The sequence below is a fragment of the Muscardinus avellanarius genome (assembly GCF_963383645.1).
Source record: "Muscardinus avellanarius genome assembly, chromosome: 7".
NCBI lineage: Eukaryota > Metazoa > Chordata > Mammalia > Rodentia > Gliridae > Muscardinus > Muscardinus avellanarius.
Window position 1 is genome coordinate 78,109,667 of NC_137793.1, and position 14,956 is coordinate 78,124,622.

General features: G+C 47.7%; 1 protein-coding gene across 1 annotated transcript; it reads right to left on the minus strand.

Annotated features, from left to right (window-relative positions):
* Positions 1 to 733: 733 nt before the first annotated feature.
* NENF (neudesin neurotrophic factor) lies at positions 734 to 10,352 on the minus strand (the record flags this gene model as incomplete). Its single annotated transcript, XM_080698567.1, has 4 exons — positions 734 to 910; positions 2,148 to 2,251; positions 3,355 to 3,415; positions 10,191 to 10,352. 4 exons carry the CDS (start codon positions 10,350 to 10,352, stop codon positions 734 to 736), a joined length of 504 nt encoding a protein of 167 aa, XP_080554693.1.
* Positions 10,353 to 14,956: the final 4,604 nt, after the last annotated feature.

Genomic DNA, 14,956 nt, shown 5'->3' on the forward strand with positions numbered 1-14,956 from the left:
CAAAGCCACCATCCACTTGCTGTGTTCCCCGGGCCATCACAGCCCAGAGCCAGGGCACTTACTGCCTCACGGGGACAGGGCTCTGAACATGGCTTTCCAGCTCTGACCTCCTTGAAGAGGTGTTTCCTCCTGAGATCTGACCTCAGTCCAGCATAAGGCAAGTGTGTCACAGTTCTTGAAATGACCCCCAAGCCAGGCTCTGCCATGCTGGACTCTGGCCCTCCTTACCACATTCCAGCTGCAAATGGGGCTGCAGCTGGGTCAACAGCCTTGCTTTTCCATTGTCTTCCCTTCCAGTCAATTCCTTTCTATTCCTACCACGTTGCTTGCATAGCCCCTCCACAGGGAGAGAGACGGAAAGCAGAAACATGGACTTGAAAGGCAGCATCATCCTACCAACTATAGGCTGTCCAGGAGTCAACACGGTTGCACTTGAAAAGTCTGGCAATCATAGAAAAGCATAAAGAAGAAATAAAGGTCACTCCTAACTTGACCATCCAGGGGGCCCATGCTGACATTCAGGAGGCTTCCTGCTGGGGCTATGCGGGAAGGGATACCCAGGCAGACAGAACACTTGACCAAGGACAATAAGAAACATTCACTCTTCCCGGTTAAATGTCTGCTTTATTCAGATCTGGGTGATTCTGAGGCTTCAGGCAGCCTGGTTTGCAGATCTAGCACCTGTCCTCCTGCCTTGCTCTCCCAAGAATTTGCTCCTCCTGCAGGCGGGACATCAGAACTCGTCCTTTATGTCAAAATGGGGCTGGTCTTCAGGCTTGAAATCCAGATTGGGGCTACCATCTTCGTTGAGAATTCTCCGGGCCGTGTAGCCAACGATGGGATATTTGGCTTTGTACACTCTGGTGAAGACGTCATCCAGGGACTCCAGCTCCTTGGCCGTGAGACCCGTCTTGGGGAAGAAGGCCCAAGAAACACAGGGGACAGGGTTAAGTAAACAGTGTGGGGCTCTGGCCTCTCTCCAACCCTGCCTTACCTTCCCCATCCCCCAAGTGCAAAATAAATAATATCTCAACATGCCCTATAATGGATAACAGAATTTTAAAGGGAAGCCCTGTGTGTGTGTGTGGGGGGGGGGTTATGATGTGGGGAAAGCAATTGTTTCATTGTTTTTTGTTGTTTGATTGATAAAGACTCCAGAAAATACTCATCTTGGAGTGAGGTGTCCTTCTGACTCATTTTACCACCATTTACACTCCTACTACACATTTATGTACATTTCCTGCTAGAGTTTGAAGCTACAATGTCTTTTTTACTAAAGGCCCACACGTTGAAGGCTCCAGGTTGGCGCTATTGGGAGATGGTGCAACCTCTAAGGGGTGGGGCCCGGTGGGAGATCTTCAGGTCACTGCGCCCTGACCTGTGGGACTCCTTTTCTTTCTTTTTGTCTTCCTGACCATGAGGTAAGTGGCTGTGTTCTGCCACATGCTCCCATCATGACGTACTGTCTTGTCACAGCCCAAAAGCAATGGTAGTACTCAATCACGAGCTGAAACCTCCAACACCGTGAGCCAAAATAAACCTTTTCTCTTTGTAATTAATTATCTGAGGTGTTTTTGTTATAATATCAGAAACTTATCAGCACGTTTTCCCTTTCTTAATGCCTTAGTTTGTTTCTGTTATGGCTTAAGAGTTTGATTCTCAGTTGGTCTCCATGTCAGTTAGATGTCGAGCTCAATCGGGGCGAATGCCAGCCTTACTGTGGGGATTACATTTTAATGCCGTTTTTTTTTTTCCTCCACAGAAATGCCAGCTTAGAGGTGACCTTGCTTCCCAGCCCAGGTTATTCACTAAGCTACAAGTGTGGCTTGGAGGCTAGGGCTCAGAGATGAACAGCAAACCTGAAAGGAGCTGAATAGGAGGTGCAGCCACGAGAAGAACCCGGCGGCCAAACTGAGAAGATCACTGAGCTGGATCACAAGTTCACAAAAGTTTGGGCTTGACTCTGTTGGCAGTGGGGAACCATGGAATCTTTCTGAGTAGACGTGACATAGGAAGATTATCTACTATGTGGACTGAAGGGTACATAGGCTAATTAAGAAGCTTTGCTATTTCCCAGAGATTTTTTTTAAAAAAAGTCCTATCTAAGGGTATGTTGCATTTTGAGAAAAACTCATAAACTGGCTCACAGTATCATGGGTGAGGTCTGCAGGATCCAGGGACATCTTGGCCACACCTCTGGTGGAGTCCTTTCCAGCCAAGGCATGGTAGGGGGCTCCTCGTCCATAAAACTCTGGAATGGAGAGGAAGGGAGACGTGGGTGTGCACATAGGGCAGCCAGGAGCCTGTACATGGGGGCGTTGGAGGTCCCGCCCACTCCTAAGAAAGGGTCCAGGTCTGAGGGCAAACAATGAAGACATGGAGCCCGGCACCCACTCCCAGCCACCAGACTAGGTTCCACTAATTCAAAACATGGAATAAATCACACACAGCTGAGAGTAGTTTCTAGAAAATACAGAATGAAAACAGTCCCTTGAAAATATTAAAAATGCAAACAAGAAAAATGTCAGGTCTTCATAAATGTTGGTGGAAACCAAGTCTATTTGTGCCTAGCAGTGTTTAGAATCAAATAGAAGAAGATCCAACCAGGCGTGGTGGCGCACGCTTGTAATCCCAGCGCTTGGGAGACTGAGACAGGAGGATCACACAGGTTCGAAGCCAGCCTCAGCTACTTAGTGAGGCTCTCAGCAACTTAGTGAGAACCTGTTTCCAAATAAAGTATAAAATAGGTCTGGGAGTATAGCCCGGAGGTAGAAAAGCCCCTGGGTTCCACCCCCAATACCACCAAAAATAAATAAATAAATAAAAGATCCATTACAAAACTACCTCCATGATATAATTTATCCTCCACAGAAACTGTAGTAACTATTAGGGAAATCATCAAATGTTATTAAAATTTATTCTATGGGGTCTATGATGCCAACTCTTTGCTAAGAGAAAATGTCTGCTGAAGTAAAACACTGACAATGATTAACTTTAGTCATTTAAGAGGGAAGAAATGGGCTGGCATGGTGGCACACACCTGTAATCCTAGTACTTGAGAGGCTGAGACAGGAGGATCGCAGGTTTGAGGCCACCCTCAGCAACTTAGCAAGACCCTCATCAACCTAGTGAGACCCTGTTTCAAAATTAAAAGGGCTGGGGCATAGCTCAGAGATAGAGTGACCCTGGGTTCAATTTCTAGTACCAACAACACACACCAAAAAAAAAAAAAAAAAAAAAAAAAGGAAGGAAAAGGATTTGGTCAATGCTCTCTCCCTTCCTTTGCATCTCCAAGTACCCACTTTGGCTTCTGAGCTCCCCAGAAATAAAGGCTCAATACGCCAAGCTACTCACCTTTTCCTGAAGTGACATCAAACACCACTCCCTTCACTGCCAAGTAGATGGGCTGATCTTCCTAGAAAGCAAGGGAGGAGCTCTGAAGAGGAAGTGAAGAGCCCAGCTCTTGAAGGGAGAGTCAGCAAGATCCCCTCCCAATCTGTACAGTGGAGACGGCCACAAAGCCTGGTCTTCAGCAAGCCTGCCACCTGCCTGGGCCATGCCAGGCCCGCCCGTAAAGCATGGGGAATTCACAGAATGTTGTGGCAGGAACAAGGCGACCCCTTCCTTTTGAAAAGTCAGAAACAACCGTGCATGGTGGCGTATGCTTGTAAACCCAGCATTCCGGAGGCTGAGCCAGGAGGATCACGGTTCAAGGCCAGCCTCAGCTACTAAGTGAGGCCCTTCACAACTCAGTGAGACCCTTTTTTAAAATAAAGAATTAAGAAATAGGGCTGGGGGTGTAGCATGGAGGTAGAATGCCTCTGGGTTCCATCCCCAGTATCGGAAAAAAAAAAAAAAAAAAGGTCAGAAACAGGAGCAACTTTTTTTTTTTTTGTATTGGGGTTCCTGGCAACCCTTCTACCTCTAGGCTACACTCCCAGACCTATTTCATATTTTTATTTGGAAACAGGGTCTCTTAAGCCAGCGAGGCTGGCTTTGAACCTGAGCGAACCTGTGCAATCCTACTGTCTCTGCCTCCCAAGCTCAGGGATTACAAGCGTGCACCACCACGCCCAGCTAAGAGCAACTTTTTACAGGTAAAAATTCAAAAAGCATATTAAATGATGATTTTAGTCCAATTTCCTCATCATCAATGAACATGCATAGATGTAACCAGTATAAGTGATCTATTTTATGTTTTGCTTTTTTTGAGTGTGTGTGTGTGTGTGTGTGTGTGTGTGTGTGTGTGTGTGTTGCTGGGGATTAAATCCAGGGGCATTCTACCACCAAGCTATTCCTTCAGTCCTATTTTATTTTTTATCTGGAAACAGGGTCTCGCTAAGTTGCTGAAGCTGGCTTTGAAACTGTGATCTTCTTGTCTCAGCCTCCCAAGTCCTGGGATGACAGGCATGTGCTTCCATGCCCTGCTACCATGGTTTGGTTTTTTTTATATAACATTACTGCCTACACATATTGGAAAATAATGTTTGTCACTTAAACAACTGTGTGAGACCCATTTTACATAAAGCGATAAGGTGCACCTGCGCGTGGAGTTATCTTCTACTTGGTATATTTGGGTATTTACAGTCCTTGGAACTATAAATGGCAGCATTATTACTATCTTTCTGCAAACTGCTTTCTATTTTGGTGAGTTACTTCCTTAGGGCTGTTTCTATATATGGAGTTCCTGATCTGAAGTAAGTACACCAACAACTTAATCACTTGTAATATTTTGTCAGTTTGTCCTTCAAAAACATCAAGCATGTCCAGTGCCAGAAATATGCCAGCAGTGTTTTTCACCCACAGTTCTACTAACAATGAGTTTTATAATTTAGTTTTGCTATATTAGCGGGTATAAAATGTTACTTCGGAACCCCACCACCATTCCGTCCAGTCCCCCTCAGGCTGCCATGACTGGCATCACTTCAGAATCCCAGGACCAGGTCTCCTCTCCATCTCAGCCCCACAGGACTCAGGGGACATCAGCCAGGAGAGGGTGGGAGTCACGGCTGTGGTTCCAGCTGCTAGGCCTTCTCTCTTTCTGTTCTTGTCCTTGTAGAGCTATGGTCCAGTGTTCCCATGACCACATTTAGCAGAGGCACTGAGGCCTAGAATAGTTAAGTAACTTACCCAAGGAACCATTTCCCGCTGCCCCATAACCTCTCGGGCCTCAGTTCCTCTAACATCCATGAGGATACCACTGGCCTGCCTCACAGGAACACTGAGGGCAAATCACACGAGCACCTAACCGGCACAGCACGGGACTCAGCGCACAGCTGGCTTTTATAGTCCCTGATTGGCTCCCAAAGTGTCCCCAGAACTTCCCTTGACTGCGCTGACACCTGCTGCGCCTCATGCACCTCACTACCGCCAGCTGCACTTTTCTTTGTAATGATTTACCACTTTCCTTCACTGATCACTTCTTCCTCAGCTCTGACTGCCTATCAAGTGGAGTTAAGTATTAATATCAATTTTTAAAATATATAATAAGCCAGGTGTGGTGACACATACCAGTAATCTCACTGCTTGGGTGATTGCTGAGACAGGAGGATCACAAGTTCAAGACCAGCCTTGGTAATTTAGCAAGACCCTCAGCAACTCAGTAAGACCTTGTTTCAAAATATAAAATAAGAGTAGTATTTTGTCAAATTTTCCATATTCCGAGCTGGGCGTGGTGGCACACGCTTGCAATCTGAGCTTTTGGGAGGCTGAGACCCAAGGATCAAAGTTTGTGGACAGCTTCAGCTACTCAGCGAGACCCTTCACAACTCAGTGAAACCCTGTTTCAAATTAAAGAATAAAAAATAGGGCTGGGGGTGTAGCTCAGAGGTAGAATGCCCCTGGGTTCCCTCCCCAGTACTGCTAAATAAATAAATAAATAAATAAGTGTTTATTTAAATTTTAAATTCAAAATTAAAAGGACTAAAAAAATAGGGCCGGGGGAGTAGCTCAAAGGGACAGTGCCCCTGGGTCCCATTCCCAGTGCCACAAAAAAAAAAAAATCCATATTTCATTCTGTTGCTTTTTTTTTTTAATATATATCTACTACTTTTCCACATGCAGTCATAACAGCCAGGCATGATGGCACACATCTGTAATCACAATACCTGGGAGACTGAAACAGGAGAATCGCAGGTTCAAGGTCAGCCTCAGTGACTTTGTGAGACTCTGTTCCAGAAAAATAAAAATTAAAAATAAGACAGGGCTGGGGGTGTAACTCGGAGGTGGAATGTCCTGGGTTCAATCTCCAGTACCAGGAAAAAAAAGTCATATAAACATAACATTCAGGTATGGAAGATATAAAGACCCACATTTTGTCACTAACACTCAGATTTCTTCAGTAGTAAAATATTTATCTCCTGGTGAAACGACAGATTGGAAATGTAGGCACTAAGAGGAAGTCAAGAGCCAAAGGGTAGAAGGCATGCTTAGCGCCCCCTTGAGGCATGGCTGTAACAGACACCAAGAGGTCAGGCAGCATCTAAACCCCAGTATGTGGTGGGGGAGTCTTCTCTGCTGAGTTGGGAATCCACCAACAGCAGCGCCCTGGCACAAGCTTTCAGGCCTGGGAAATGGCAATTGAGAGGAGAGAGGCAGGCAGAAGCTCCAGGAGCGTAAATGCAGGCTCAGGAAAAGAAATGTCTTAGAAACATGATAGAAACAGCCACTTGGCACCAGCTTCACCTTCCTGTTCTCCTCAACCCCTCATCCACCTGCACAGGTGAGATCGTCTGTGACTTAGAGGTACATACATAGAGATATCATTTTACATACTTATGCTCACAGCAGGTTACAGGTAATAGCAGGAAGGCTGTCTTTGCCAAGAAAGCAAAGGAGGAGTCACCATGATGCCTCCAATACATATATGTCTATGTGTATACTTTTTTTTTGGGGGGGGGGAACAAGGTCTCACTAGGTTGATGAGAGTCTCATTATTTTCCAAGGCTGTCCTTGAACCTGCAATCCTCTCTCAGCCTCCCAAGTACTGGGATTACAAGTCTGAGCCACCACACCTGGCTCATATTTTATATTTTGAAACGGGGTCTCAGTTGTTGAGGATCTTGCTAAGTTTCCGAGGCTGGCCTTGAACTTGTCACCCTTTTGCCTCAGCCTCCCAAGTAGTTGGTATAGACATGAGTCACCGCACCTGGCTTTGGTTATTTTTCTCTAAAGAAAATATTCTTGCCTTCCAGCCGGGCGTGGTGGCTCACGCTTGTAATCCCAGTACCTGGGAGACTGAGAAAGGAGGATCAAATGTTTGAAGCCAGCGTCAGCCACTTAGTGAGGCCCTCTGCAACTTATTGAGACCTTGCTTCAAAATAAAAGAATAAAAAATAGGGCTGAGGGTGTAGCTCAGAGGCAGAATGCCCCTGGGTTCAAACCCCAGTATCGCAAAATAAAACATATATATTTTTTCTTGCCGTCCAATGGTCTAAGGCTAAGGCTGTTTTTCTAACTACAAATTGGTAACCTATTTGTGGGTCATGAAATAAATTTGCGATTTATCAACAGATTTCTTTTTAGAAAATGAAATAGAAAATAGCAGGCAAGACTGAGTTAGGAGTTGATTTTTCTTTCAATATCCTCAATTAGCTTTAATAATAGGCCAATAAAAATAATAATAGCTAACATTTATTAAGGTTTACTATGCTAAGCATTATGTCAGGCTTGTGCTAGGCACTTGGTGTATCACTATCTCATTTAATCTTTCCAAAACACTTGTATGGAGTAGGAAGTCTTGTTATAGCCATTGTGATAGTGAGTTTTATATGTCAATTGGATAAGCTCTTCTACCCAGTTATTTGATCAAACTCTCATCTAGGTGTTACAATGAAGGTATTTTAGATGTGCTAACATCTACAATCAGTTGATTTGTATAAAGGACAGTACCATGGATAATCTGGGTGGGCCTGATCTAATCGGCTGGAAGGCTCTGAGACTTCCCTGAAGAAGAAGAAACTCCACCTGTGGGCTGCAGCATCGGCTCTGGCTGGAGAGCACCCATAAACCTTCCTGACAGCCTGCCCTACAGATGTTCAACTCTTTCGGTCAGCCCCTACAACTGTGTAAACAATTCCTTGCAATGAGCCATTTATCTACCTGTCTGTCTGTCACCTACTGGCTCTGTTCTCTGGCAGATCCCTGACTGATGCCAGCATCCTACAGATGGGAAAAATGGAGACTATTGAGGTTTAGTAATTTACCCAAAACCACTCAGCAGAACAGGGACGCAAACCCAGATGTTATTCAAAGGTATGGTGCTCCAGGGTAACCACATGATGTATTATACAAACTGTGACACTCTGTGAGTGAAGGAAGATGCTATTAATTATCCCTGGATGACAGGTGTAGACCAGAACCTCTGGGACAAACCTCAGTTCCACAGAGCTCTGCACAGCACCACCTCCCTCTCTTCCCTTGCTCTTCTCTCTCTCTGGCTCCTCTGCCCATAGACACCCTCAGGGCTCCACCCTCAACAACTCTTCCCTTAACCTGTTTCTGTGTCAAGCTTCTTTCTTTCCTTTCTTTAGCTAAGTATCAATCTGCAACATCAACATTAAAAAAAAAAAAATCAAACCAAGGGTCATTTCTCAGTTCTCATTCTGTCTTGTTGCTGCGCCCCCCCTTTTGAATTCTCTCTTCCTTGGATTCTGTGCTGGGGGTCCCCAAGATAACTCTCATGTATATGAGATCTCAAAGAACTCAGCACATGGCTGTACTCGTAGGTAGGACAGGGAAGGCAGCAGGAGTCAGGAGATCAACGTGCAAGCATTAGGCCTTCTGATTCCCTGCATAGATTCCTTTTTTTTTTTTTTTTTTTTTTTTTTGGTACTGGGGATGGAACCTAGGGACAGACATTCTACCTTCAAGCTACGCCCCCAGCCTTATATTTTTATTCTTTATTTTGAAACAGGGTCTCACTGAGTTGCAAAGAGCCTCACTAAGTAGCTGAGGCTGTTTTCAAACGGTGATCTTCCTGTCTCAGCCTCCCAAATGCTGGGATTACAAACATGTGCCACCACGCCTGGCTCTCCTTCTTAGATTCTTACCCCAGCAAAATATGCAGCAACCAGGGGTATTGTGCTGCCCATGGAAGCCCATCAGAGACTCAGCACCCAAGACACACAGCATAGGCTGAATGCCACCCTCATCAGTCAGGGAAGGGTGGGTACCGGGAAACACAGGACCACCCTGGCAAGAAGGCTGCTGTGCTAACTCTTCTGCATAGATCCCCTGGCTCTGAGGCATCTGGTTCCCTCTGCTGCCCCCGAGAAAGGCATCCCTTAACATCCAGCCACATTCTTGTCATGGCTCCCTGCTTGTTCTAAGGCATGGAGCCTTAGAACCATGTTCTAAGGCATGGAGCCATGCCTCCACGGGCCCATAGTTCTAAGGAAACTCTTACAAAGCCAAGGGCCAGGTTTTGGAGTCCCCTTGAGACCCCAGTCCATCTAAGGCCAGGGCTAGAGAGTCTCATCAGAGGGTTCCAGCAAGCCGACATCCTGTCTCCTCCTCCTCTACCACTGATGGGGGGGCATGCCTCAGTTTCCCCATCTGTAAAAGCAGGACACCGGTTCCCCTCCGCTCTGAAATGCCACTGTACTATGCTGTCCCCGCCAAACTCGGTGTCTTCACCTCCCCCATCTAATACCAGCCCTCCATAACCCTTCTCCAGAGCAGCATCCTGTTCCCACACTAAACAGCCATGCACTGGGCCCCAACCTTGATGGGCAGGTGCTTATGAGTTCCCAGGGGCCTCGGGACTACTGGATATGTGAGTGAGTGTGTGTGTGTGTGTGTGTGTGTGTGTGTGTGTGTGTGTGTGTGTAGGGGGGTGGGGTCCCGAACTTGTTTCCCCCTCTGAGCTTGCTCCCGGATCCGGGCGAGAGTTTGAGGAGTGGGCCGAGGAGGCCGGGGGTAGATCCAGAGGCAGGAAAAGGAAGTGCACGGAAAGCCTGGCTCAGCCCTGGACCTGCCCCGACTCCACCGCACCAGGGAGCGGGCTGCCTCCCTCCTGGCCATCCACTTTCCCCAGAAAGTAGGCCGAGTGAGCGCCCCCAGGAGGTGCTAACGTTAAAAACAAAACAGTCCTGAGGTTCGTCTTCAGACCAGCGAGAGGAGGCTGGAGGCGGCCTCCGGGCAGAGCCTGGCCCAGCCCGGCCGCCCCGGCGCGCCCCCCCGCCGCCTACCTCCTCCCCGCCGTAGCGCGCCAGCTCCTCCTCGGTGAACAGCCGCACCGGGGGCCCGCGCTCGGCGGGGCGCGGCGTCCTCCCGGCCAGGGCCAGGGCCAAGGCCAAGGCCAGGGCCAGGGCCAGGGCCAGCGGCCGCCACCCGGGCGCCCGGCCCGCCATGGTGAGCGCGCAGCGCCGGGCGAGGGCAGAGCGGCCGGCGGGAGGCCCGGGACCGCCCCGGGGCGGGGAGCCCCAGCCCCAAACCCAGCCCCAAGCCCGCCTCCCGCTCCACGCCCGGCGGGATCGCAGCCCCGGCTCCCTCCTCCAACTCCAGACTGAGAGATAGCAAAGACCCCCCGGTTTAGTTTCTTCCTTAGGCGTGGAAGACACAGACGCATGGCGGGGGGCAGCTTGCTCTTTGGGGCCACCAACATTTTGTGGTTTGCAGAACTGGCAAAAAGATCACAGAAGGGCTTGCTGTGCAGGCAGTGATCCCAGCAGTGAATGAATCCCAACTCATTTAATCCTCTCTCTATCCCTATAAGGACTACGATTGTCTCCCCTTTTACACATTTTGAAGCTGAAATGCAGTGGGTGATGAGCCAAGACCAAGGCCAGACGAGGTGTCCCCGGGTCTGTCTTTCTTTCTCTCACACCCACAACTAAGTCAGCAAATCCTCCTGGTTCTATTTTAAAAATGGAAGCCCCAGGCTGTACCTTCTCTCACCATAGGAACCAAATGTTTACCAGTTCAACAGAAGGGGCACCCAGTGCAGGCTGATCTCGACAGGACCTGTCTACTGACCCTCTGCCTCAGTGACAGGCCCCCCTCTTCCTGCATGGGATTGTGTTGAGACCAACAGTGATAACAGGTTTATAAACCATGCAGTGCGTTATCTAGTTACACCGTGTTACTGGGACTCTGCATTGGCAGAGGCCCTGCTAAGCCCCTGAGTACAGTATCACAGCCTTTCTGAGGCACGCAGTTCCTTGACAGTGTCTTTGCTGTACCTGTGCTGCTTCTCTGATGGGGCCCATTCTCTTTCTACAGTTCTGCGGGCCTCAGGACCCTCTTTAAGTTGAAAGATGTGCCCTTAATTGTTACTGATCACGTGTAGCCACCCCCTCTCTAGAGGGCTGGGGTGTAGTTCAGAGGTAGAATGCCCCTAGGTTCAATCCCCTGTATTCTCCCCACACCCCAAAAAGAAAAGAAATCCTGGTGATGGCTTATACTAGGATGGTCATGGCAGAGATAGTAAAAGGTGCTCATATTCTGACTACATTTTAATAATACAATCAATTGGATTTGCTGATTTAGTTGTGGGTGTAAGAGAAAGGGAGGAATTGTGATGACTCCAAGTGTTTTAGCCAGAGCAAATGGGACCCTGGGGTTTAAAACCATGAAGAGCAATGGCTTAGTGGTAGAGCTTGGCTAGCGTGGGTGAGGCCCTGGGTTCAATTCCCAGAGCTGCAAACAAAACAAATAAACAAACGCAGCCAATGAGAAGGTCCGTGGGTGGAGCAGATCTAGAGTAGGACTGTCCCCAGGTTGAGCTTTGAACCTTACAATAACCACTAACTCTAATATACTAGTTAACAGGTGCTAGATGGTGCTCTAAGTACTTTACATCTGATAACTCATTTAGTCCTCCCAGAGTTCTATGAATAGGTATTAATGTTCCTATTCTACATATGTGGTGACTGAGGTACAGACAGATTACACTTCCCAAGATCACAAAGTCAGGAAGAGGCCAGGCTGAGCCTGAGGACCAGGCAGTCAGGCCTCAGGGCTCCTGCTTTCAGTAACTGCTCTCTGCTGCTGCCAGGTGGGCATCCAGGGGAGCAGTGGGCTGCTGGGCGTGCCAGCCTGGGCCTCAGGAGAGAGCTGGAGGCTGGAAACAAGTGTTCACATACACTTTGTTTTGTTTTGTTTTGTTTTGTTGGTACTGGGGGTGGAAGCCAGGGGCTTTCTACCTCCAGACTATACTCCCAGACCGACTTTCTATTTTATTTGGAAACAGGGTCTCACTAAGTTGCTGAGAGCCTCACTAAGTAGCTGAGGTTGGCTTCGAACCTGTGCGATCCTCCTGTCTCAGCCTCCTAAGCGCGGGGATTACAAGCGTGTGCCACCACGCCCGGCTCATATCCACTCTGGAATTGTGTTGGTGTTCTAGGGTTGCTGCGCCTAGGATCACAGACTGTATGGTTTAAAACAACAGGAGTTTATCCTCTCTAGGTTCTGGTGGCTAGAAGCTTCTTTTTATTTCCTTTTGTGGTATTGGGTATTAAACCCATGGGGGACCTACCTCTGAGCTATATCCCCAGCCCTATTTTTTACTTTAATCTTGAAACAGAGTCTCTCTAAATTGCTGAGGCTGTCCTTGAGTCTGTGATCCTCCTGTCTCAACCTCCCTAGGACTGGTACTACAGGCTTGTGCCACGATACCTAGCTAAGGCTAGGCTTTTTTTTTTTTTTTTGGAAACCAGGGGCATTCTACCTCTGAGCTACACCCCCAGCCCTATTTTTTATTCTTTATTTTTTGAAACAAGGTCTCACTGAGTTGCAAGGGGCCTCTCTAAGTAGCTGAGGCTGTCCATGAACTGAGATCCTCCTGTCTCAGCCTCCCAAATGCTGGGATTACAAGCGTGCACCACCAGGCCCGGCTGAGGCTAGACATTTTAAATTGACATGTCAGCAGGGTTATGAACCCTTGGAGACTAGGTGGCTCTTTCCTTGCTTCTTCCTAGCTTCTGCTGTTGACTGGCAGTCCTTGGGACACTGTCTGTTGCTTGGTCAGGGAATGGAGCCTGGTCCCCAGAGCTGCAACCTGTAACCAGCACGTGAGTGAATGAAGCCATTCTGGCTTGTAGCTGCGTCCCTCCAATCCGTCTTCTGTCACCACGTGACACTCTCCCCATGTGTCTATCTTCCTATCAACTTTCATCTTTGTATAAGGACATAGAAAGTTTTCCTATTCCGAATAAGGTTGTATTCAGAGATGCTGAAGTTAGGACTTCAACATATTTTGAAGCCACACCAACTTAGAGCAGGAATCGCTAGGGTCTAGGTGGCAATTCGAGCCATGAGACTAGAGGGGACCACTTCAAGAGTAAGTGGTAAGGAGAAGGAAGAGTTAGTTTAGTCGAAGGCCACCTGATAGAGCTGAGAGGAGGAGAAATCGGCACAAGAGATAGAAAAGGAGCAGCAAATGAGGTAGGAGCAAAGCATATGGTGTCCTAGAAATCAGGGAGGAAGGATCAGTGAGTCCAGTGTAACAAATACATGGAGAAAGAAGCATTGGGAAATGGCCTTCTGAACTGACAACACCATTTGTGACCTTGACAAACACAATTTCCTTGGAAAGCCTGATTGATAGGTGCTGGGAGAAAGTGGGAGGAGAGGCCTTGGGGACATCAAGGACTGAAAACTATTTGTGTATGGTATTGAGGACTGAACCTAGGAGCATTCTACCTCGGAACTACACACTTGGCCCTATTTTTATTTTTATTTTTATTTTTGTGGGTCTCAGGATGGAACCCAGGAGTATTCGACCTCCAAGCTACACCCCTGCCCTATTTTTTATTCTTTATTTTGAAACAGGGTCTCACTACGTTGCAGAGGGCCTCACTAAGTAGCTGAGGCTGTCCGCGAACCACAATCCTTTGGTCTCAGCCTCCTGAATGCTGGATTACAAGCGTGCATCACCACGCCCGGCTCCTTTTTTTTTATTTTTTTATATAGAGTCTCACTAAATTGCTGAGAGACTTGCTAAGTTGCTGAAGCTGTCCTTGAACCTATCATCCTTCTGTATCAGCCTCCCAAGTACTGAAATTACAGGCCTGTGCCAGCATGCCCGGCTAAAAACTCTTATGGTCCATTTCTCCATGCTAGTATGGAAGAGCCCCAGGAGCAAGGTTGGTGGGGTACCTTATTCATTTTGTAGTCCAGGGCTTGGTACATTTTATTGCTAAACCAAGTTGAATACTGGATTATCTAGTATCTCCTTCAAATGTGGGAGCACATCCATCTTTTCCAGTTTGGTCACAATGACAAAAAAACAGAGAGGAATAATAAGACTGGAATAAATTTCTTTGGTTACTTCCAGCTTAAAATTCTGTGGTAGTATGCCATGTCCTATCAAGCATCCTTGTATTAATGTAGCAAGAAATGTAATTGTTGCTTGTTGTTTTTGCTTTGGCCAGCAAGCACTCCAAAATGAAATGCTAAAGTATTTTATTCATAAATTTAGCAAACATATGCTGACCCCTACAAATGTTAGCTGTGTTATATACTATCTCATTCAACAGATGTAAGGGATTTGGGGGTAAGGGAAGGTAGAGGGGGTGATGGGACCTCCCACAGCTAAGGCTCCAGAGGGCCCAGGGTGTTCTGATGTGCTTGCCAGAGGAGGGAAGAGGCCTGGTGGGCTGAGTGGAGGGAACTGCAGAGCTGCAGCTGCAGGGTTCACAGAGCAGCATTCAGAGGCCTAATAAGCAGCCTCTATCTGCTTTACCACTTAGCAGCCCAGGGTGGCCGCCCAGAACAGCTGTTCAGGCAGTGGGAGGGGAGGAGAGACCTACCCTTACATGGCCAGCACCCAAATTTTCTGCCACTTTTAGGGCTCAGGGCTTCTGATGTGGTCAAATAGCGCCTATGGGTGTTCGTTGCATGCACACTTTGGCCTCTCATAAGCCCTGTGAAGAAGAGCAGGGTTTAACAGTCGTGCCAAGGCCGGCAGGAGGGCTCTGTGAGTTGAAAGATCTATGGGTGAGGGGCTGATCCA